This window comes from Caretta caretta, chromosome 3 (assembly GCF_965140235.1).
Source record: "Caretta caretta isolate rCarCar2 chromosome 3, rCarCar1.hap1, whole genome shotgun sequence".
Lineage (NCBI taxonomy): Eukaryota > Metazoa > Chordata > Testudines > Cheloniidae > Caretta > Caretta caretta.
In genome coordinates, this window is record NC_134208.1 from 99,458,900 (window position 1) to 99,482,611 (window position 23,712).

Consider the following 23,712-nt stretch of genomic DNA (forward strand, 5'->3'; position numbering starts at 1 on the left):
CTGCTAAAACTACCAGTTTAGGCAGTAGTTTTGCGATGTTGCCATCTGTAAACTTGGACCAATACCACCAATTAATTTTTCAGAGGGATCAAAGGCCTGATCCCCAATGACTTCAAGGGAATTTGGATCAAGCACCAAATAGCCAACAAATGATAACTTTGAATTGCTGACAAACTAACAAAGGCTCAAACTGGCAACCTGGAGGTTGAAGATTCTAGATCCTGTTACCAATCTCCTTAAAAAACACAATCCACATATAAAAAGGGCTCCATAATTTTGCATTTTTGAGAAAATTGTACTTCCTGTAAGAGATGAGCCTTCAGCCTTTTTCCCCCAACCAATTTAGCACATTCTGCTGTTTAGTCCTGAACACAAAAGAAGCAAGAGCCTTTTTTTTAAGGGGCTAAGGAGTCTGCAGAGTAATATGAATGAGATTAACATTTACAAGTATATTCTGAGAAGCCAATAGTACAGAACCAAGCAGGGCTGTCTTTGTAAGGGTACAGTGCTTTGTATCTGTTGGCTAAATCCTTTGTAGGTGTAGATATGCACAACTATTGCTGAAACTTTCAACCGAATATAATGTTTCGTCTTAGTTGCTGCAGCAACAAAGGGAAAATGACAAATATACTTTCAGGAGAATTGAATTCCATATTATACTATGATTTATTAATAACTATTGCTTTGACAAGTAACAATCTGTTTAAATATCTCATGGAGGACAATGTCTTTGACAAATTATTTTTCATCCAAAAATGACAAATGCAAGAATTGCAGTACTGTAGAAGAGGAATGGCTAGGGGAAGCAATTTAAGTTTCAGGTGCAATTGAAACAAGAAGATGACAAAAGCAAGCAAAGTAGAACTGAAGAGAGGAAGTCCTACTTAGCCTTAGCTGTAGGGCATAGCTGTCAATGACACAATACTATTTGCTAAACAGTTCATTAAGCTGATATTTGGCTGTATTCTTTGGGGGAATGAGTTAGCTGAGTTAGAGTCTGCATGCACAGCCCTTGACATTTTCCTGCAAGTTCAAAGCATTGCATTTCAAGCAGCTCTGTAGTCATTAACAATACAAAGAATAGGAACTGGTCTTTGGTATAATAAACTATTAATTTACTAAGAGAGTCAGACATTTATTAGAAATGCTGCAAACTCTGTTTAATACACTATGTACTATACAGAGAAAGGAATTCTAACTATTTTATGTAGGAACATTATGACACAGGCTATGAGAAATCATCTGGTTAGAAATCATCTGTTACGTGTGCTTCCAGTCTATTTTTTTTTCTGTTTTGAAAACAACTCTAATGATGTCTGAAATTATGAGCTTAGGATCCTAATTTAAAAGCTCATGTGAAGAAACACCCACAGAGTTTTTTCTTTAGGCTCCATGAACTAGCTGCTAAGGGATTGATTTGCCAATAGTAATTTAAATGAGTTGAAAATGAATTGTTTACAATGGGTTTATTCCATCATTCCATTATTGAAGGTTGCAGCAAATAAAACTACCAGTAGAAATAATTAGACAAAATGGTGGGTTAAACCAGGTATGTTGTAGCTGAGCTAAAATATTTGGATAACCAGCAAACGGGACCTTATACAGTTACCAAATAACTGTATAAAACTCATTTGACTGTTATACTGCTTATTATCCATCTTCATATATTTAATGCTTTTGCATAATGTTTCAGGAATATTTCACAATATGTCCTGCTTTTAATAATTTTAAGAATAAAATGTCTGCCTCCCACTCCTCAATAATTTATTGTTATGCTTCAGAATAGAAGCTTCCTGCAGGGGCCAGAAAGGAATTTCCCCTTCCATTGCACTACTGGTAAGATGTATAAAGGGGGATATTCATCTTCCTCAGAAATATCTCAAGTACTACCCACTGTCTTGCCTTAGGTAGTATACCAGGCTTGATATGACAATGGCTTTACTATGAAATCCAAAGTAAACTGGTGAGGAGTGGAACAAAGGGGTGCTATGTTGGTAAACAAAGGTTACTTTGAAGAGCTGGTATTCTCCTAATGCATCTCTGAGACAGGTCCAACTGAGATGCATTCATCTTTTACAAAAGAATTACAGCTTCCAGTAAAATCAGGACCTAGATTAGTTTATTTAACCATCAGCATATAGATATTGCACCAGTGAAAACATCCCAGCCAGTGATATAGTTTATTTGAAAGGAAAGTGAACATGAAGGTTTTGAGCAACATAGCCAAACAGCTGAGGTTTTTTATATCCCCAAAACAGCTTGGGACTGACTGCACTCAGTAGATTGCTTGGCAAAGTAGCTCACTTCAAATACCAAAGCTGTGAGTAGAAGAAATACTGTTTTGTTGAATTCCTCAAGAAGCTATCATATGGTTTATTCATTTAAATGAGAAAATTTGCATGGTTTAAAATAAGAAACAACCTTATTTGTTGAAATTTGCGTTGATTTTAAGTTGAAACCATACTGCCATGTGAAGCAAAAGTGTTGTGTCTATTTCATTAAAACAGAGAGAAAAAGTCCCCTTTGAAGCTACAGGTGCTTTACAGACAGCTTTAAGGTCATCACTGGAATTTTTCTCTATTCCAAGCACAAGATCTATTAGAAAAGGAAGGACAAGGAAATCCCTGTTTAGATAAATGTGACTGAGGTTTCAGCAGACAGATGTGCAGTAGTTGTAAAAGAGCTTAGACTCCAAAATGAATCTAGAAAAGAGTTTATTTGGTAGCTAGAACTATTTGAGGACATACAGCTATCACTGCAGACATCAGGCCAGATTCTGATGCCCTTGTATTGAATAGTACCTAATTCAGCAAAGTGCTCCAATGAAATCAAGGACCTGTTGAATTGGTTATTAATAAATGCAACTGCAAGATGTGAAAAGCATGAGATTGTTTCCTGACTGGGGTTTTATTTGTCAGGATGGCCCTGTGGTTTGGGCACTTGTCTGGGATTGAAAGACTCACGTTCAATTCTCAGCTTTGCCACAGAATACCTGTGTGTCCTTGAGCAAGTCATTCAGTCTCTCTCTGCCTCAGCTCCCCATCTGTAAAAGGGGGATATTAGCACTGTCTTACTTCACAGGGCTTAGAGACATACATTAAAAACTGCGAGGTGCTCAGATACTATGTTAATGGAGGCCATATAAGTACCTCAGATAACTCTAGACTGTTTGGGACAGTTCTTGGGGCTGAATCATAAGCTCCTGGGGCAGGAACAGGGGCTGTCGCTCTGGGTGCCTAATCAACATTGGGGTGAAGGGGTGGGCCTCATCCTCCAGGCAGTTTTTGTTTGTTTTTGCTCTGCTGATCTGCCTGGCCTTTCCCCTCCCCCGCCACACTGGGCTTGGGAGGTGCCGAAAACATTTTCCACCTTGGTGGCAAAACAACCGCCCTGGGCAAGGACCACATCTTCCTCTTTCCTTGAGTATCGTCCGGCATGCTAATACTGCTTTCAGGAAGTGCAAGAGTTTGAAAAAATGAATGTATGCTCTTGAAAAACACTAAAATCTTATTATAAAAGTGTTAAATTGAAACAATATTTTATTAGTCAAAAGCTGAAACTTCTTTTTAAAAAACATATTTAAATGAGTCATAGTTATAATTCTAGCTTCATATTCCTGATTTAATGGCAAATGTTTCCTAGGTACTCTGATCTCTTCTAAGAAGTAGGAACATCTTAGTCTGCACTATTAATGGAGATTCTAAAATGTTTCTTGGGGGAAATTAATGATTTCTTCACAGATGCTGAAAAGAAGGAGAAATTATTTGGGTAATTACATTTTGCCTACCTAAATTCCCCCTACACATTCAATTTGATAACATACTCCTCATTTATTCTCCGAAACCGAGGTGTAGTGTTGGTGTGCAATGTTTAACAGGCACCACATTTCACCAAAGAGGTGGCTACATTTGAGTGGGTATGTAAAGTGATGCATATATAGATTTAAAATGGGATTATATAGTTCTTAATGTTCATTCTGTATGAAAGATACAGCATAAATGGAAATCATTACTGTTACTGTGTTAGCTTACAGAAGAGATGGGTTCCTGGCAGATAGACCCATGGAGCCTTTTAAAGTGTAGTTTTACTCTGAAAAAGCATTCTATAAAACTACCATTATGGGGGCTCCATGTCCATGTCACAATGACTTCCAGATTCAACTTGGCCTTTTTGTAAGTAAAAAGGTGTCATTTCTAGTTGCCAGCTGTAATGTTCAGGGGCACCGGTAATCTCCCCCAGTCTCTCCTGTAGGCACTTTTTCTGCACTCTTCCCACAAGGCTACAAACCCCCCCCCATTCCCAGCATACTGTCACAGTTACAGGCTGAGTGGCATCTTATACAGCCCCTCTCAAGGGTATCACTCAGGTGACAGGTTCTGCTACCTTCACCGCTCTCTGGGTGGTATCCCACAGTTCTACCACTCTCCGACTAGATACCGGGGTGTCAGCCTCTCTCTTTCCAAATGTTTTGTTTATTCACCCAAAAGTACACAGCAGGCACAGAGAAGTGTTTGAACAACAAAAATCTATAGGTATCTGGTCTCTAAACTTTATCCTTCCCTTGCAAGTTTCGGCAGTTACCACCTAGCCCAGTTAACTTTGTCGCTGAGCTGGAAAAGACAGACTGGAAGCATGTTCCTCTGCAGTTCTCTCTCTCTCTCATTCATGTTTCCCACTGAACAGCTGCTGCTTGCTCACACCTCCTTTCTCTCAAGCTCAGGCTCTTTATTAGTTTAGTGCCCCATTGATCATAGGTTCAGAACTGAGAAAAATTAATCTGCCAGCATGCTTGGAGACAGGTAAATGGTCATTTCCCAACAAATAGGTCCCCCATGGTTTCTGTAAGATCCCTTGATATGCTCTCTGGTGGTAACTGATCTTGGTCATTTTATTGTTCCCTGTTTACATCCCCTTTGGCAGCATCCTTTGATTTAATTCCATTCAGTCAGGCAGGATTATATCAAACAAATGAACTCAGGTGAATATGATAGTCATAAAAATAATACAGATAAATCCTTTTGTAAAGCAAGTGCTCAGTCCAACAAAACAAAACAAAACTCTTGACTCACAGGACTGTAGGCAGGAATTTGCTGCTTTATTCCACTGCCTTAAAGTGTATGTGGGACACTGTTCCCTCTAAGTTGTGCGTGTGTGTGCGCACACACAGATCCTAAACCCCAGGCACACAGCGAAACACCATGTGCACAGAAATTTGCACAGAAGTACAACAGTTTGCACAGAAGAAATTTTTTGCGCACACGGCCTGTCAAAAATTAGAGGGAACTTTGGTGTGGGAGGGAGAAAACTCTTACTTTCAAAAGGAAGTCAGGGATGAGTGAAGCAAGGCTCTATCCTGTAACACTCTGGGCAACCTAGTTAACCCTATCATGGTCACTTTGCTACAACTCCTTCATTCTCCACTCCAGCCCTGCGTATTCAATCTGGGATCTGAAAATGGAGTCATGTTCTTTTTGTTCATCAGCTAGTAATAGAATAATAGAATGTAGTTTCTGGAAGGGACCTCAAGAAATCATCTAATAAAGATACACCAATCAAAAGTTAACACTCCAGACCATAGAGTAAAATGTTTTGGTTTTCCACAAAGTGCTCAAGAATGGTATTTTATTACATGTGATGTTTTCTTCTGGCAGAACGTTTCCAAGAACACTTCCCGCATAATCCCTTTTCTTAAATTTCTTGCCCAATGACTTAATAGGAGGTCAGTCTAGAACAGGAGAATTTATCTGCATTAGGTTTGGACATATTATTATTTATGATTTATATATTGGTTGGAGCCAGTTGTTCTAGAAACTGTTCAATATACAATAAATCAGTTTTTTGGAGGCAGGGGGATATTTGCTTTCTAAAAAAGAAAATATTTGAAATAGCACATGGTCCCCTGCCTCCTTATCTGGTTTGACACCATAACTGTGACATTTGCTGGCATCTTCACAAGCAATATTCATTTAATCTGATCATTTCAATAATTCTGTCTTTAGATTCACACATCACTGATCAATGGACGACCTAGTGCTGATGATCCTTCCCAAGTATTGCTGGAATTCACCTCAGCTCGCTTTATTCGACTGAGATTTCAGAGGATACGGACACTGAATGCTGATTTAATGATGTTTGCACACAAAGATCCCAATGAAATTGACCACATAGTTACAAGGAGGGTAAGTTCTGGTAAAGGCATAGAACTGTATAATAGATGCTGAACTATCCTTACCAATATTGTATCTGCCTTTGATCACCACAGGAAATCTTGGAAGAATATGAATAGCTTCTGTTTGCTGTCAAACTCCCAGTGGCAAATAAATAGCTCCCCTTTCTTCAGTCTTTTTTTTTTCACCTCAGCAGAAGGGAAAGTTTGTTTATATTTTCAGTTTAATGGTGTTATTAACGTGAAGAACCAGAAGCAGTGCTACTCTGGCTGTAAAGATTTGTGGGATTATTGTACAGATGATCTGCAGGAGACTGTTGTCAGATAATGTCTTTTGCCCCTCATGCCATCTCCTCAATATCCTTTGGATCATACTGGCGTTAACATTTTAATCAAGATATTTCTTTCATTATTATTATTCATATCCGTTTTAAAACATGTTTTAGTGTATAAGGAAAGGAGGCGTGCAGTGCTTTCATTCTCATCTCTGCATCGTTTAGTGTTTTACTCTATATGTTGTCATTTCAAAGACATATTCCATCTGGTAGCTAAAGTTTCAGGACTTTGTCCGGTGTTACACTAGTGCTTGTAGGAAACTTCCCAGCTGTGTGAACACCAGCTGGCAACTAGGTAAACTTGAGAGTTTGGGGTCGGGGGAAGAGACTTGGAATAATTTTTGTGAGGGGAAAATAAACCTTGTAAATCCCTGAGGTCAAAATCTGATTACCCTTCTCCACTTACTGACAATATGTCTTTAAGGTGGAACAATGATTCTTCCATTGCTATGAGTGTTATTTATTTTAATAGTTCCTAACTGTAGACAGTAATAGTCTGGAAGCTAATTGCTCATATCTCAAGACAGGATGCACAGCTGATCTAAATGAGGCAGGCTTGACAACTGAATCATCTAGATAAGGCCGCCTTGTGCTGCTCAAGCACCAGTAGGAGGATCCACAGGTAGCTAGAACTAGCACCTTGGTTTCTGTACTATTTCCTACCTATGGCAGCTGCATCCAGATGGTGTGGACAGGGGAAAGAGGGCATAACTGTTATTCCCTTTTATCCCACCCACCCACCCATTCCCTGCTGCCCCAACAGACCCTTTGGGGCCATATTGGCTGACATATGTTTAGAGGAACCTTTAGGCTAAATGGCAGAAAACAAAGGTTAGGCAACAATGGTCAATTTTCAATATGGCAACAGTTTGACAATTTTAAATATGTCCCTACAGTTACATACTAGATCTACTATTGTTTAATGTATTAATGACCTGGAAAAGGGGGTGAGTAATGAATTAGCAAAATTTGAAAATTTGAATGTAACCCAAAATTACACAGGCTAGCCAAGATTATAGAAAAATGTGAGGCACTTCAGTGGACCCTAACCAGACTAGGTGAATAGTCAACAAGATGGCAACTGAAATTGGCTTTTGACAAATTCATGGTAATTCACAGTAGAAGGAATAATTTGAACTGCTCATATATTTTGCTGGTTTAAAATTAATTGTAACTACTCATAAAAAAAGACATTGCAATAGCTCAGTGAAAAAGTTTTGTTCATGATGCACCAGTGGTTTAAAAATGTTAGAATGGAAAGTAATACTGAAATTATTATAATGCCTTTAGGTAAAGCAGTGGTATGTCCTCATCTGGAGAACAGTGTTCAGTTCTGCTCCCTCCTCGCAAAAAGGATATGGCAGAAATATAAGGTGTGCAGAGACAGGCAGTGACAAATATCAGAGGAATGTGAAGACTTCCATCTGAGGAAAGACTAAGAAGAGTGGGAGTGTTCAGCTTAGTTAGGGGATATTTTCAATCTAATTAGGCTGGGGGAGAGGTCCCTGCCAAGCCAGACCTTGTCTTCAGTCTTCTCGTGAATCTCCTGCAGCAGTGCTACTGCTAATTAAGTTTTGCATGGTTACGTGCATCTGGGGGATCTAGTGTGGGATCTGTAAGACCAGCCATAAATCTCCCCCATATATAAGCAGTTTCAGGCCTACTGAAGCCTGTTTATTTGAAGGATATTGCAGGTATTCTTTCACCACCATGGATGCACTCCTTGCTTTTGTCTGGGCCATTTATCCCCACCAAAATCGGAAGGGAATGGTCAGTGGGTGGACTGACAGACCATAAGTACATTAATCAGGATAGGGAACTCTCCCTTCTCTCCACCCCCATTTCCTATCAGGTAAATCTGCAGACCAGCAGGAGATTTTAACTGTGCTTCTCACTGTCCGGGGCATGCGAAAGCATTACCTTATTGAAATGACTAAAGGCCTTTGTTACATAGCATTTGTTTAAAAAAAAAATAAAAAACAGTTCTTCCTTTAACACATAGTATGTATTTGCTGAGTGATTTTGTACCATTACTGTTAGTGTACTTTCACCATGGGTTCTGAGCTTTCTTCCGTCACAGGGGTAAAATCGACATATATGACCTGCTCTTTTGTGTTCTGAATATTTAGCCTTTATGTTTTCTATATCTGTGTGCTGTATGTGAACTGTGAGCCACATTCTAGACTGTATAAATTGGTGCAGCTCCTCTGACTTCAATGGAGCAATGACAGTTTACACCAGCAGAGAATTTGATCCCTTTTCTTTTTCACTGAGGCCTGAATCTGATGTTCAGGAAGCAGTTACCTACCATACCATCTGCTGTTTTTGTAATAAATAAAAAGGAAATAAAATAAGCAGTTTCAGTACTTGGCCACCTGCAGCTTGCAATCCATTTGGCAATTCCTTCTCTGTTTTGTCTTACAGTATTATTATTCTGTAAAAGATATATCTGTTGGAGGCATGTGTATCTGTTCTGGCCATGCAAGGGCTTGTCCTTTGGATCCAGCAACTAACGTACGTATATTTCTAGGCTCTTTATTCATGGTGTAGAGAACGAATATTCCCCATTGACAGAGTTCTGTGAATTGATGTCTGTTCCTCACTTAGACAATATAACCAAAACCTGTGTCAGGGTGAAATAACATTGGCAGTCAGAATGGTGGACTTTGAAATCCACCATCACAGTAACGGTGAAAGATTTTCTCATTAAAAAAAAGACTTTGAATAAATCCATTCATTTTGGAAACTCTCCAGCACTGACAGGAAGTTACATGATTTAGCTTTGGAAACTGAATGCCCTCAGTCTTTCTATTCCTTCCATGGTATTCATCATGATTCTTCTCAAACAAACAAACAAACAAACAAACAAACAAACAAACAAACAAACATCACCAATTTAATGGTTATAATTTCTTTTTCTATATTTTTAGCTTTCCACTCAAGTTCAGCTCTATCAGAACATAATCAAACAAGGAATTCAGTTTAAGGCGGATTCTCCAGCTTCTTCTCAATTCCATATACATGTATGCACACATTACCACTAAAATGAAATTGCTGAATTTATCTGTAATGCTACTAGCATTCAACACTGTGAGATCGCACCCAGCTTTCCCTTATGGAGAAGTCCTGTAGAATTTTATAGAAAATGATAATCTTTCTATAGGATTCTGAACCATCCTATAGAATTTAATAGAAAATCATATCCCTGCTATACAGTGAAATAGGATATTTCAAAAGCCCTCTCGAAAAATCTCATTCTGTAAAAATATCTATAGTTCTGAGTAATTTCTATAGAATCCTGTTGGTTTTATTCTTATAGGCCTTTTTCATAAGATCTGCATAACAAATGCTGAACCATTTCTGCAGTTATTCTCAAAGAACAACTGTCAGACTACAATCATAACCCTAGAGCTCTGCCTTTCCATTAGGCTTGCCTTGGAAGAGTGATGGTAACATTGCAGAATTAGAAAGCGTTCTCCAGAAAATTCTGTTTCGATGTTCTGCCTATGCAATACTTTGTTTTCTTTTTTTTAATGTCAATTGCAGTGGGGTGAAGTACCCTGTTCTGCCACTGTGCAAATATTCGTTGTCTGAATTGTGTTAAAACTATAATACATTAAAAAAAAATGAAATATACCTGTAATCCGTTGTAGATCACTTTGCTTGCAGTAATTTGCATAAATGTATTGCTGGAAAGGCACAGGTCTGAAATATTTAAGATCATTATAAAAATATGATGAATAGATTGTAAAGGACCATTGAAGAAAACCGGATAATATAAGAGAGGTTGTCAGTCATAGGTGGGCTGGTTTGCATGTATTCCTAACCTCCACCTGTCTCAAAGCTCTTGTCTTTGCTTTGTTATAACATCATGCTGTGTTAGTACTTTGTTTTCTTTTTTTTTTTTAATGTAAATTAGAGATCTACTTGTGAATGTGAGCACAACACATGTGGAGACAGTTGTGATCATTGCTGTCCCGGTTTTCATCAAAAGCCTTGGCAAGCTGGGACATTCCTGGTCAAGTCTGAGTGTGAAGGTAAATTATAAAAAAGCAAAGCAAAATAAAAAAGTGTTAGCTTAACTCCTGGTCACTCTGAGTAGTATTTAGTCCTTAAGCCTCTGGAGAATTCATTTAACTTCAAAATAACACTTGCAAGTGATTGTAAATGTAAACCACATGTTGTTTAGATCCACTATGCTATATTTAACCATATAATTAATAGACGTGGTTGAAAAAGTTTTGGTTAAACAGATTTCCACCGAAAAATAGAGTTTTGTCAAAATTAAAATGTTTTGTGAGAATGTCAATTTTGGTGAAATTTTCAATAGGAGAATATCAAAACAATTTGTTTTGACTTTCTCATTTTGTTTCGATAAGGTAAAAATGGTTAATTTCAATTCATTTTGACTAAGATATTTATATATTTATATGAAATGTTTCAACATTATCTAAATGAAATTTCATATTTCCAAATCATTTTTTCTAAATTTACGTTTTCTGGAAAATATTGATATTCAACTTTTCGTTCTGATTTGGAATGAAAACAAAGTTCAAAAAGCTGGAATTTCTCCTATCTCTAATAATAATAGTTAACACTGATGTTCACAAAGCACCTTAATTTCTGAACCTATTAAAATGCAATACTACTGTACATGAGTGTTCATATGGCTACAGGAGTGCAGATGCATTTATTCTAATGCTCTTTGAAGCCCTTTAGGTGCAGGGCTGTACCTAAACAGTGCAGACGAGCCCACAGAGTCTGATCCAAAGCATGCTGAAGTCAATGGAAAGACTCCATCTGAGTTCAGTGGGCTTTGGATCAGGGATTCCTCTTTATTAAATTTTGGAACTGATAATTACCAAAATTCTACATTTGTACAAACCAGGCACCAAACTCGTTTATAACGCACATGAAAATATTAGAGGTTGGCCAGGGAGGTGGAGTTTAGATCCCGGTTAAGCTGAGCCTAGGGTTTGGGGTCTGAGGCCAAATCATGAAAAAAGGGTTGATTCAATAGTACTGAAATCTTGCAGACTCTTTTAAACATTTTAATAGTGAAAATCTCATGAAACGAACCAGAATATTGTCCTCTTGTAATTTTGGGTCCAGCCTGGGACAAAAGCCAAAGGGGGGGCAATTTTGGATCTGAAGATTCAAATTTGAACTGTCCTGAAATTTGAAGAAGTGTGGATTCAAAGTCTTTGTTGTGACCATCTCCAACACGCATTATATGTAGATGAAGTACTTCCATTAAGTTTCCTTTTTAGCTTTGGTGAATGTTAATGTTGCTAACAGTTTTAACATCTCAATAGATTCTTTGTAGTCCTTGTATCTTGTAGCATGTTCATGGTACAGATATCAAAATGATGAAAGGATGTTGTTAATACTTCAGTAAAAATGTTATTTCTGCATGTCTGTAGCCTGGGTGTGAGGTTTGCTATTACAGTTATTTCTTTTTCAGAATGCAATTGTCATGGGAAGACTAAGGAATGTTACTATGATCAGAATATTGCAGACAGAAATCGGAGTTTGAATATCCATGGAGAATACACTGGGGGTGGAGTGTGTATTAATTGTACACACAATACTGCAGGCATAAACTGTGAGACCTGCACTGATGGCTACTTCAGGCCAAAAGGGGTAAAGTATGCTCTGCTGTCGCTTCTAAGTAGTTCAAGCTATCACTTCTGTGTGGGGAGTTAGCTTATTAAGTAGAGAAGACACACTTTTGATTGCCATTTTATGAAGGTTAAGTTCTAATTCTGACAGCCAACTAGTCGCCTTTCACAGTTGGAAATCTGTAAAGTAGATGTGCACAGGAATATGAAAGCAAATTGTGTTGATATGAAGAAATGTACTTAAGGTCAGGGCCTCCAGCTAGTACTTCAGTTTGAATTAAAGGAGGATGCAATCCTGCAAACACAGCTTTTGCATCATAGAGAATTTCAACATACACTCTCAGAAAGCAGAGAGATATTGCTGTAGTTGTTGGGGGTGGTGAGGAAATTGGGAGAAAGGAGAATCTCTAATTGGTTTAAGCTCTTTGATTTAGAAGTACTGCTATATTATATTTAATCTGTTAGCATCACCTGACCTTTATCAGGCATGGCCAAAATGCAGTTGCAAACCAGACATAGTCAACAAAATTCTACAATATATCCTGGGGATTCCTTCCACTTCAGTAGAGAGAGATATGGTCTGTGGAAATGCTACCATAAATTCTAGAAGATGATGCTCCATCTCAGTCTGAATTGAGGCCATGAGAAGAAGCATGGCATACTGGGATCTGTTATCTCCATGAGCTGTCTTCACTCTGTATTAAAGATCCAGAGAGCTGCTCTCTATTCTGTTTAGATGTGCCTCTTGGATTCCTGGAGGTTCCTGGTACATTATCATTGTGGCCCTCAGTTCAGCAAAGTCTGGCCACGGGACCTGATTGATCTTCTCTCTACTACCATGGAGGCTAACAACAAATGAAAAAAATTAAAAATTCCCCCTATGTAGCAAGGTTGCATTTTGTCTTCAAAGCATGTAGAAGAAAGAGTTTTGGTCTTTTGTCAGCAGCTGGATGGTTAAACTGATTTTGGAGCAAAATTTAAGCAGTTCTCCAACTAGTAATTTTTGTGTCCACAGTCAATTGTGAGTATAGAAAATGTGGACAAGCTTCTGAAAATAGAGTAGGAAGGCCAGACTTTTGAAAATGTAGGGCTAAGTGACTTGTCCAAGGTCACAAAGAAAGAGTATGACCAGCCTTTGAATAGAACTCTCACCTCCCAAGTCATATGGTGGTATTTTCAGAAGTGCATGAAAGACATATAGGAGCACAAGTTCCATAGATTGTCAATAATAATTGTGCTCTTAAGTCACTTAGGAACTTTTGAAAATACCACTCTAACTTCTTTGTCTTACTGTGAGAATGTTCTTTCTTCCTAATAATGGAAAAAGACTATGAAAATATTCTCAAGGTTCAGTGTGGTTTTGGTAGCTTTTCGTGTTCAGAGATGTTGGTTTATCAATGGTCAAAATGCTGAATCTTGGAATAAGGGTGAGGATACACAGGGTTCAATCTGTGTTGGGTCTTGTCCCCTGAGTTGTTGGGGATCAGCCACAGAATGGAAGTGTTAATAAGCTTTTACAACCAACATGATAGCTCTTTACTGCTTGTGCCCAATTCATCAAGCAACACCAAGTAGAGGTCAACTGACCTTAAGGACACTTGAAACGAACAGCTACATGGGGTCCCAAAATGATGGGGTACTCACAGAGGGAAATATGATTGCACTTGCGAGTCATAATCAATATAAGTTCCATCCCCTTCCATATAAATCCTCTGCTGCCCACAGGAAAAAGAGAATGATGGAATATGTACACCTAGATTTCTCTGCATACTGTTATAATAAAATGTGGGTCTTGTCTGTGATTCCTTTTCTAAGATGGGAAAAGGGAAGGTGAAAGCAAATTGTTCAGTTGTCTAGTGTTCACTTTTCTTCATTTATCCTGCAGTTTATTGTTTTTCACTCGTCTTGGACCATGTAACTGAACTACTCCACTTACAATAAGTTTCAATCCATGCTTCTCATTCATTATCACAGTGCTGCAGAATTTAGCTACTAGAAACCCAAAGAGGTTTAAAAACTAAAGCATGCTTTCACTCCCTGTAATTAAAAAAATTATAAAAACATTTCTGTTAACATTAGTTTATATACAACTGTTTTCCTTTAATAAACTAAATTTGGGGCCTCAATTACTTGAGCGTCTCTTTGGTAAAAATTTGCTAAGATTAACATGCAGACTGAATAACAAACTAATAGACTGAGTGAACAATGCTGTTTCAGTTTTTGAAACAAACCCTAAACACAGCATGATTCGATCCTAATTTTTTTTTTGGTTGTTTTTTAAAATTTATGTACCAGTTTCTAATTTTTAAAAGGTAAGATTTAGCTTTGAAACTCACTGGTTTTTTTTTTTTTGTACTTGTATTTGTTTCTGGTAGGTATTACCAGATGACCCTAACCCATGCCGGCCATGTTTCTGTGATCCAGTTGGGTCTTTACATGCTACTTGTGTCAAGGATGAGAAACATGCGGAAGGAGGTAAGATCCCTGACAGTTACATTACAGTTACAGTGCTAAACATTGTGACCAACATTGTTAAAATGAAAGCTGAATTATCTCCCTTCACTGAGCCAGCCCTCACAGCAGACCAGTGCTAATTCATTCACATGGTCACTAATCCGCCTGTGCTCTCACAGCATTCTTTCATACTATCTTTCAGTTTTGCAGCCCGCAGGCATGTGCACATTGGGAAGAATATTCCCAACTGAACTTTTTTATGTTGGCTTTCCCCATTATTCCAGGCTTCTCTGAAATATAGTAGATACTGACATTCCAATACACAGACACACTAGACCTCTCCCCAAACTCAGCCTATAGCATGTCTCCTAATTCTGTGCTGGGAAGCAAGATGCATGCATGAAGCACACAGCATGCAGTTGCATCCTTGTAAAGGATTTTCTAGTCCTCTTGCCAAGAGCAGAGAGCTTTCTCTTTCAGAGACAGAGATTAAAATAAAGCAGAACCTTAATCTTTTCTTCTGAGTGCCTATTTGCATTTGAAAACTAGGAAAAGTCCCTTTGAAAGATGTCACATTTACCTACCATCTCTATTACTGTAGGATTATAAATTTTTCACCTTGGTTTCTCTGTAAGAGCCACCTTCAAATAGAGAACATGCTGCTTTCTTGTAGCTTGGAAACAATGTTTTTTTGTTGTTGACATTTGGTTGGGGTGCAGCAAAACTTCAAAGTCAGGTTTTAAGAGATTTGTTTAATTGGACTAATTGTACACTATTGATAAGAGATACTCCAGTGATCTTTTTTTCCCCAAGTAATTCAATGGAACATAAAAAAAGCACAACAGAGCTATAAATACAGAGCCCAGAGGTACAAAATCTACTACATCAGCCATGTACTGATTACATCAGTTAAATAACATGATTAAAGATTCTAGATAGAATGATAGAGCCTGATTAATACAGAAGTGAAAGGAACAGTATATCACACAGATTAAGAGGAAATTGTGTAGAAACTGAAGAGAACATGACTCCCAGGGTTAGAAAAGACACAGCAAGACAATGTGATGTCTTTTAGCAAACCTGTTGATGAGAGTGCACAGGTTATAGATTATACAGGTTATAGATGAAGGACTTAAAAAACCGAATGCTATTAAAAGGGACCCCTTTTATTCAAACATCTGCTACTGCTGATGTTCAGTCTCTTTAGTAAAATAATGAGGCTATCATTTTGAGAGAAGAAGGCCTTAATTAAAGAAATGTGGTGCCACACATGCATGCGTGTCTCCAGGTAGCTGTCAGCTACAGTGCAGTTTATTTCTCATACCTACTGAACTAACCAGAGTAGGGGGCATTCTACAGAGTTTTGTACTGTGCGGAGCAGGATTTTCAAAATAACTGCTGCTTCAAAATAACTGCATCCATATGTCCTTCTTGAAACTTTATCCTCCCTTGCTTTTGTGATTCTTGTCTTCCCCCGGTTCTCCTCCTGCCTCTGTAGTCATTGCACCAGTCTTTCTTCTGATAGGTTCTGCTGCTCCCCTTTTCCTCTTTCTGGTGGTGTCCTTCAGAACTTCATCGTTGATCCACTCCTCATCTTTCTCCACAGTTGTTCTCTAGTGTCTCAATCCATCCAATTCCATATTTCAATTTCTCTCTTTAACATGTCTACCTGGATGTCTTGACATTTTTTCCCCTCTCTTCACACCATTAAACCTTTTGTCTAGACCCTCATCATCTCCTAGGTTGACGGAAGCTCCTCCTTCCTGGCAACCCTTTTCAGCTCCATCTATGTTAGAACACGCTTTAGTTTCTGTGCTGGCTCTGTCTTCTCTACCATATCAGATACAGGCTCACCCCCCCACCCCGCTCACCTTTAAGGTCTCTAACACCTCTGTCCCTCCTTACTTACTTGTTCTTGTATCTTGTCATATTGCCTTCCAACTCTTTATTCTGCCAATGATACCAGCCTCTGTTGTCCATTTGTCCACATTTCCAATAACTCCTCCCGTCTTTTTTCCATGCCAGCCTTCATTCATGGAATACCCTCCCTGAAGCAGGCTGTGCAGAAGGACAGAACACCCTCACTGAAAAAGGCTGTAAAGCCACTCTTCCTTCCTCCTTGAAGTCCCTCCACAAGATCTTTTTCTACTATGATGCTTATGGGAAAGGACAATTTGTGATGGCTGGCTAGAGGGCCAGTAAGGGAGTTCTGATAGTTTATCTTATATATATTTAAAATTAGCAAACTCAAAACGATCTGTGCATACAACTAGGCTACATAATCACATTTCCGCTCACAGTACCTTTATCGTTACTCCCCTATTACCTCCAGTTATTTGTTACTCATTGCCTGTTGTCTTAGATTGTAAACTCTTTGGGCCTAGAACTGCTGGTGGTGCTGTTGTTGTTAAAGTCTTAGAAGTCTTGTTTGATAGTCTCTTAGATGGGATCAAGGATGATAATAGCAGTAATCCCATGTGGAGTTTGGGATTCAGCTGGAGCTGGTAGGGGTGCAATGTCACCTGGGTCCCTCTCTTTCTGGCCTGTTCTGATCAGGATTAGGATGATGAAGGGCTGGGTTCCCAGGAAAAGGTGGAGGTGGCAGCCATGCTGGCGAAGCTCATTCCAGTAGAGTCTGTCTGTTCTTTCTGTCTTCCGTTTTGTTCTTTTGTACTTTCCCTACAAAAATCTCTTTCTTTTAAGGACCCCAAAAGGGAGTTACGAGTGGAATAGCCCATCCCATCATTATTTTGACCTCCAATTAGGCCTAATATCAGATATGCCAATTTTGGCTCATTAACCTCTGATTCCACGTCTCCTATTTTTAACAAGTATAACTTTAACACAGTCCTTGAATCATATCAACTTGGCCTATTACATTTTGACTAATTTAGTTTCTCTGTCTGATTCTCTTGCACCTGTTAATAACATGTTTTACTGAAAATAACATGACCTACTTTCCATGGTAAATTCCTAAGCAGGCAAAAGTTATAGACCAGTTGTCACAACAGCTCTTATACTGCAAGCATCACTGTAACAGCTAGGCACAGATCCAAACTTTTCCCTTACAGATCCCTGTTCATTTCTGTCTTGAATATGTGTTCACTAGCTCAATGAAACCCTATGTACTAAAAAAAAGATATTGTACCCAGCCAGTTGTGAAGGAAGTACTATGTATTGAGCCCATAATATGCTACCTTGACAGAATCTCTATTTCAGTGAAGATAGCAAAAAACCTCTCATCCAAGACAGCAACTGAAAAAAGCCAATTTACCTGAGTATTTGTAAACTGAAAAGAGTCTGTTTCTTGTCTGAATGAAAGGCTGAGAAACATGATCCATTCCAATGAAATTTCTCTATATACTTGCAAATCAGAATGAATACACATTAGATATATTGAAACACATTCCAGAGGAGCTGGCTGGTTGTTTAAGGAGAAATTGTTTGCATGATGTAAAATGGAAATCTGCTTCTGAAGCATGTGGCACACCAAGCAATAAACAGGTTATAATTCTTAAATTTAAATGGGAAGATGATGATGACTGGGGGTATAGGTAGTAATGAGTGCTTCTCACTGAGATGGAGGTTGCAGGATGTGCACTCTGGGTATGTCAAGGCTGAGGATTATTGAGTATGAATAATAATTAAAATGTCTCTCTCTGGCCCAGTGTAGGAGTACTTTATATATTTGGTACAATGAACAATTGGCCATTGCTACAAGAAGATACTATAGAAAATTGCATAATGAGGTTTGGATAGATCAGAAAACAGGTTGGAGAATTATATTCCCAAGTGATCTGGAATTGTTTCAGTAAAAACATTTATTTTTTATTGTATAGTTCCCATTATGACCATCATACCGTACGTTTCAATAGCAGTATTTTTCCTACTGTCCTAGTATGTTCCACTGATAATTCTAAAGGTAAATAATGATGCTTCTGGCATAAATAGCACATTTTAATATTTCACTCTCAAAGTGCTTATTAAACACTGATTTTCATAATAGTCCTGTGTGATAGGTTTATGTTCAATATAGATAAGGGCCAGAACCAGAATCTTTTATGAAACCATACCCTAGCTACAACCTTTGGTATGGATAAAATAGAGCTCTGACCCTAACAACCCTTGGTTTTGGATTTGAAAGGCCATAATCCATGCAAAGATTTGCCAGATTAAACAGTGACCTCTTTAGCCCATCGGTAATCTATGTTACCAGTGGATAAACTGAAGCACAGAAGTTTAAATGGTTCAGTCCGTAATCATCCAAATCAGTGGCAGAGCTGGGACCTCTGAGACCTGACTCCCAGTCCACTGCTCTAAAAGTTAGACAGCGATCCTTGACTGAATCAACCCACCTCTTCATCCAAGGCACTCTACTGTGGGGTGAAATAAATAATCTCCTAGTAATTTTGCTTTTAAACAACCTGTAACAGCTCCAGGGGTTGGATGCTTCCTGAATCAGAGACTCCGTTATGCTGCCATTTTTTTTTTGCCCACGTATTTGTATATGTAATGCTAAATCTTAATGACAGCTGTTTATTTTAAATGTAAAGCCTGCTCAGACAGTGTGGGATAAATGAGACCTAGATGCTGCCCCCACCCCTCACATTTAGTAGTACTCATGGAGCAGTCCCACTGATTTCTGGGGGATGTCTTGTTGGGTTAAGGTGCTATTCAATAGGAGTAAGAGCGGCACACTGGCCCTAGGATTGTCAGCTTTTCAGGGCATGCTCTGTGCCTGTACAATGCCTGAACACAGGTGTGGCCCCAATCCTTGCAATCATAGTACAAATAACTCATAATAAAGATAAATCAATACATATGTGGGTTTAGTGTTTTCTTTGACTTTCCATAGGCATGCTCCCTGGATTCTGCCACTGCAAGACTGGCTATGCAGGTGAAAGCTGCAGTCGATGTGCGTTGGGTTACAAGGGTTATCCTGACTGTATGGCCTGTAGCTGCTCTGTGAAAGGCAGCTTGAATGATGACCCTTGCATAGGATCCTGCATTTGCAAGGTATGAGTGTCAAACTATTTTCAGCCATACTAATTCACCATTGATGATATGAGAAATTAAAACCCATTATCCTCTATCATCATTGCAATGTTGTTATGCTGTTCTTTTTCTTCGAGTGACTGCACACGTCTGTTCCACTTTGGGTGCGTGCACATCTTATGCACAGTTGGAGAATTTTCCCCTAGCAGAACCTATCAGGGCAGCGTGAGCGCCCTCTGGTGCCTCATGCCACTGCACACAAGTATAAAGGACTGTGTTGCCCCCATCCTTCCTCAGTTCCCTCCTACCACAAGTAATGGTTGTTGTTGGAGCTGCCACCTTTGATTCGGCATGTAGAATCATAGAATCATAGAATATCAGGGTTGGAAGGGACCTCACGAGGTCATCTAGTCCAACCCCCTGCTCAAAGCAGGACCAATCCCCAACTAAATCACCCCAGCCTGACCTTAAAAACCTCTAAGGAAGAAGATTCCACCACCTCCCTAGGTAACCCATTCCAGTGCTTCACCACCCTCCTAGTGAAAAAGGTTTTCCTAATATCCAACCTAAACCTCCCCCACTGCAACTTGAGACCATTACTCCTTGTTCTGTCATCTGGTACCACTGAGAACAGTCTAGATCCATCCTCTTTGGAACCTCCTTTCAGGTAGTTGAAAACAGCTATCAAATCCCCCCTCATTCTTCTCTTCTTCAGGCTAAATAATCCCAGTTCCCTCAGCCTCTCCTTATAAGTCATGTGTTCCAGCCCCCTAATCATTTTTGTTGCCCTACACTGGACTCTTTCCAGTTTTTCCACATCCTTCTTGTAGTGTGGGGCTCAAAATTGGACACACTACCCCAGATGAGGCCTCACCAATGCCGAATAAAGGGGAGGAATAGCTTCCCTCCCTTAGTGTAAATAGTACCTGTAACATTAGTTTGTAGTCTTGTATAGCATATCTGTAAATAGTTAGTTTTAGGGATAAGTTTGGAATACAGTCTTTTTAGTGTACAGTTGCTGATGCCTGATTGGGTACTGGGATTGGTACCAGACTGATGCCATCCTCTCCTGGCTTTAAGGCCTGTTGTTCATGTAACAGGTCTATGCCAGTGAGTGACCCATACCCCACCTACCTTAAGTCTGTGGGAGAGGCGCATGTAAGTGACAAATGTCACACTTGTAGAGGGTCCCAGCTGGAAAAAGGGAAGGGCTGCCAGACGCGAGTATCTGCTCATGGAGTCTGCACTCCATCCATCCTCAGAACCTGCCCCCATTCCAAATGGGTTCCAAGCATGTCCAAGTCTCCTTGAGTGCTCCTCCTGTTCTGACAGAGTCCTCAGGCAGATCTGTGCCAGAGGAGCCTAAGAAGAGACTGCATGAGTCTAATAAAGATTTGATACCACCACCCGGCAAGGAGAAGCACTGAGTGCTCACAAGAACTCAGAGGTGTGCTCAAAAAAGTCAGGAAGGGTCAGCTGAGACCATTTCCCAAAGGGTTGGTACCCCTAGTGGTACCTCAAGCCTAGGAGCCCTTTCCAGTGCTGTTGACACCTCAGGCTTTCGAGGCAACCTGAGAGTTGCTTAATTTGTCAGTACCAACTTCTCCTGTGATTCAAGAGCCTTGCACGGTACTGATAGCAGAACCACATGCTCCGGCCCAGCCTCAGAGCACTGCTCAGTACCAGCCACTTCTACTCTTGTGGCACCTTTATGTAGGATTGCATCTACGGGCAAGCCAGCAATGATTTGGCTGATACCCTCTTCCCAAGACTTGGAACCTCTCTCCTCGGTACGAATTGGTTCAGCTCCCCAATGCTCAGAGGAGATAGACTGCTCCTCAGACTCGGACTGTGTTCTGATCTGAGTATGCCCAGCAGCCCCAGTGGGGGGCCTGCCTGCTGTGATACTGTCCACAGTCTCATCATCCTAATAGTCAGTGGTCTGCACAGAGCTGGGTTCAACCTCCATACCAGTAACCCTTCCAGACCTCTTGGGGCTTCCCTCCACATTCCAGAACTTCTCTGCTGCCTCCCCACCCTTCTATGTCAGCCTGGAGCATCTGCAAGGTCACCATCTTCCTTCCCCTGGTACCAGTATTGGTACCATGAAAGTAGAGCTGCATGCTTGGGACTCCCCAGTAAAGGGATTGGAGGAGGTACCTCCTCAACAACCTTAGCCTCTTCTATGTTGCCTGATGAGGCAGTAGTGACTGACTCTACCTCTTCCCCTCCTGATGATTTTAGAGCTCCTTGTTGAGGAGGGTGACTGTAGCTCTAGATATCCAGGCAGAAGAGATAAAAGAAAGGTGTCACAGGCTTGTGGGTATTTTAGCTTCTGCAGGTCCCTCTACGATAGCTCTCCCTATTAATTAAGCTGTCCTGGAGCCCGTCAAGATTTTATGACTTACCCCTTCTTCTCTGCCTCCCTCTCCATAAGGGTGGAGAAAAGGTATTATGGGGTTTTGAACACTTTTACAACCACCCTTCTCCAGGCTCCCTGGTGGGTTGCAGCCACCAACAAAAAAGGAGAGGCAAGGACACCAGGCCTCTACTCTGAAGAGAAAGGAAGCAAAACAATCTAGATCCCTTTAGCAGGAAATTTTATTCCACTGGGAGTTTACAGCTCAGGATCGCAAACCAGCAAGCTCTGCTGGGTTGATACAATTTCAGCCTATAGGATAATATCCTACTTTGCCTCATCAGGAAGCTTGTCATTGAACTTCAAGAGTTCTCTTCTTTGACGAAGTAAGGCAAATTAATCTCCAGAATGGCATTGCCAGTGAGCCTGGATGGTGCAGTTTCCACAGCTCAAGTTATGGCCTCTGCCATCATGATAAGGCATTTATCTTGCCTGCAGGCATCAGGCCTCTCTCCAGAGGTGCAACAAACAATTCAAGACCTCACATGTTGTCCAGTAAAACTGATCAGAGGCTACATAGCCTTAAGGATTCAAGGGCGACCCTTAAGTCACTGAGGATCTATACACTGGCCACAAAATATAAAGCCATTCCACCCACAGCATTCCCAATGGTTTCAGCTATTTTTGCCACATTCCCAGGACCAGTCTAAAAAAAAAGGGAAGGAGTTACAAGATACATCTTCCTCCTCCACCTCCCTCGGCAGCTACCAGCTCTTCTAGGCGATCTGGATTATCTAAGCAATGATTTTGACCTGTTGGTTGAGGACAGTATACACTCCCCATAGTGCCATCTTTCCTGAGTGCTATTTTTGCCAAATGCTCATCCCACTTATTAAGCATTTGGATGCACATCATCATGTATTAGTGGGTCCTAAGGAAAAGGAAGCTGTGATACGGTCTTCAATTGATTTCTACCTCCCTTCCAACCTCCCTTCCCCATCCCTCTTCAGGGACCACTCTCACAAGAGGATGCTACATCAGGAAGTCCAGTCTCTGCTTTTCCTGGGGGAAATACAGGAAGTTCCCATGTTGTTCAGAGGGAAGAGATTTTAGACCTGTTACTTCCTGATCTCAAAGGCAAAAGGGAAGGGTGTCCTCAGGCCTATTTATTCTGAATGGCCACTGTAGCATCTAGTATCCCTTCCTTAGATCCCAGGGGATTGGTATGCTGCTCTCGACTTAAAAAGATGTTTATTTTCACATGGCAATTCACCAGAGCCACCAAAATTCCTCAGGTTCATGGTCAATGGATTCCACTACCAGTTTGCAGTGCTCCCTTTCAGACAATCAGCAGCTTGTAGCATATTCACCAAATGCATGGCTGTAGTAGTGGCATTCCTGAGCAAGTCTGGACTGCATGTATTTCCTTGCTGGATGACTGGCCAGCCCAGGTCTCTGGTACTCTCCAGCGTAGCAACTATTCAGTCCACTTTTGACACACTGGGGCTACTGATCAAGGACAGATTTCACTGTATATCTCCTATTCAGTGAATAGAATTCATTGGAGTAGTTTTGGACTTGACTTGACACAGCAGAGGTTCCAAACAAAGTGACTTATTGCTCTAGATCTAAAGGCTTATCCTGGCATCAGAGTTTGAAACTGCCTCAAACTTCTAGGATGCTTGGCAGCATGCACCTACATGCCAAACTACACCTGAGACATCTACAGGGTTGGATAGCCTTGGTGTACTTACTGGCCCGTCATCATATAGACATAGTGGT

General features: G+C 40.1%; 1 protein-coding gene across 3 annotated transcripts in view; it reads left to right on the forward strand.

The window, feature by feature from the left end:
• Nucleotides 1–23,712, forward strand: part of LAMA2 (laminin subunit alpha 2) — a 476,685-nt gene that overhangs the window by 189,568 nt on the left and 263,405 nt on the right. For all 3 annotated transcript variants that reach the window (XM_075126729.1, XM_075126730.1, XM_048844580.2), the window contains exons 5-10: nt 6,000–6,179; nt 8,926–9,015; nt 10,421–10,538; nt 11,966–12,144; nt 14,498–14,597; nt 19,432–19,592. In XM_075126729.1, the coding sequence (XP_074982830.1) occupies nt 6,000–6,179; nt 8,926–9,015; nt 10,421–10,538; nt 11,966–12,144; nt 14,498–14,597; nt 19,432–19,592 (828 nt within the window). The remainder of the gene's footprint in view (nt 1–5,999; nt 6,180–8,925; nt 9,016–10,420; nt 10,539–11,965; nt 12,145–14,497; nt 14,598–19,431; nt 19,593–23,712) is intronic.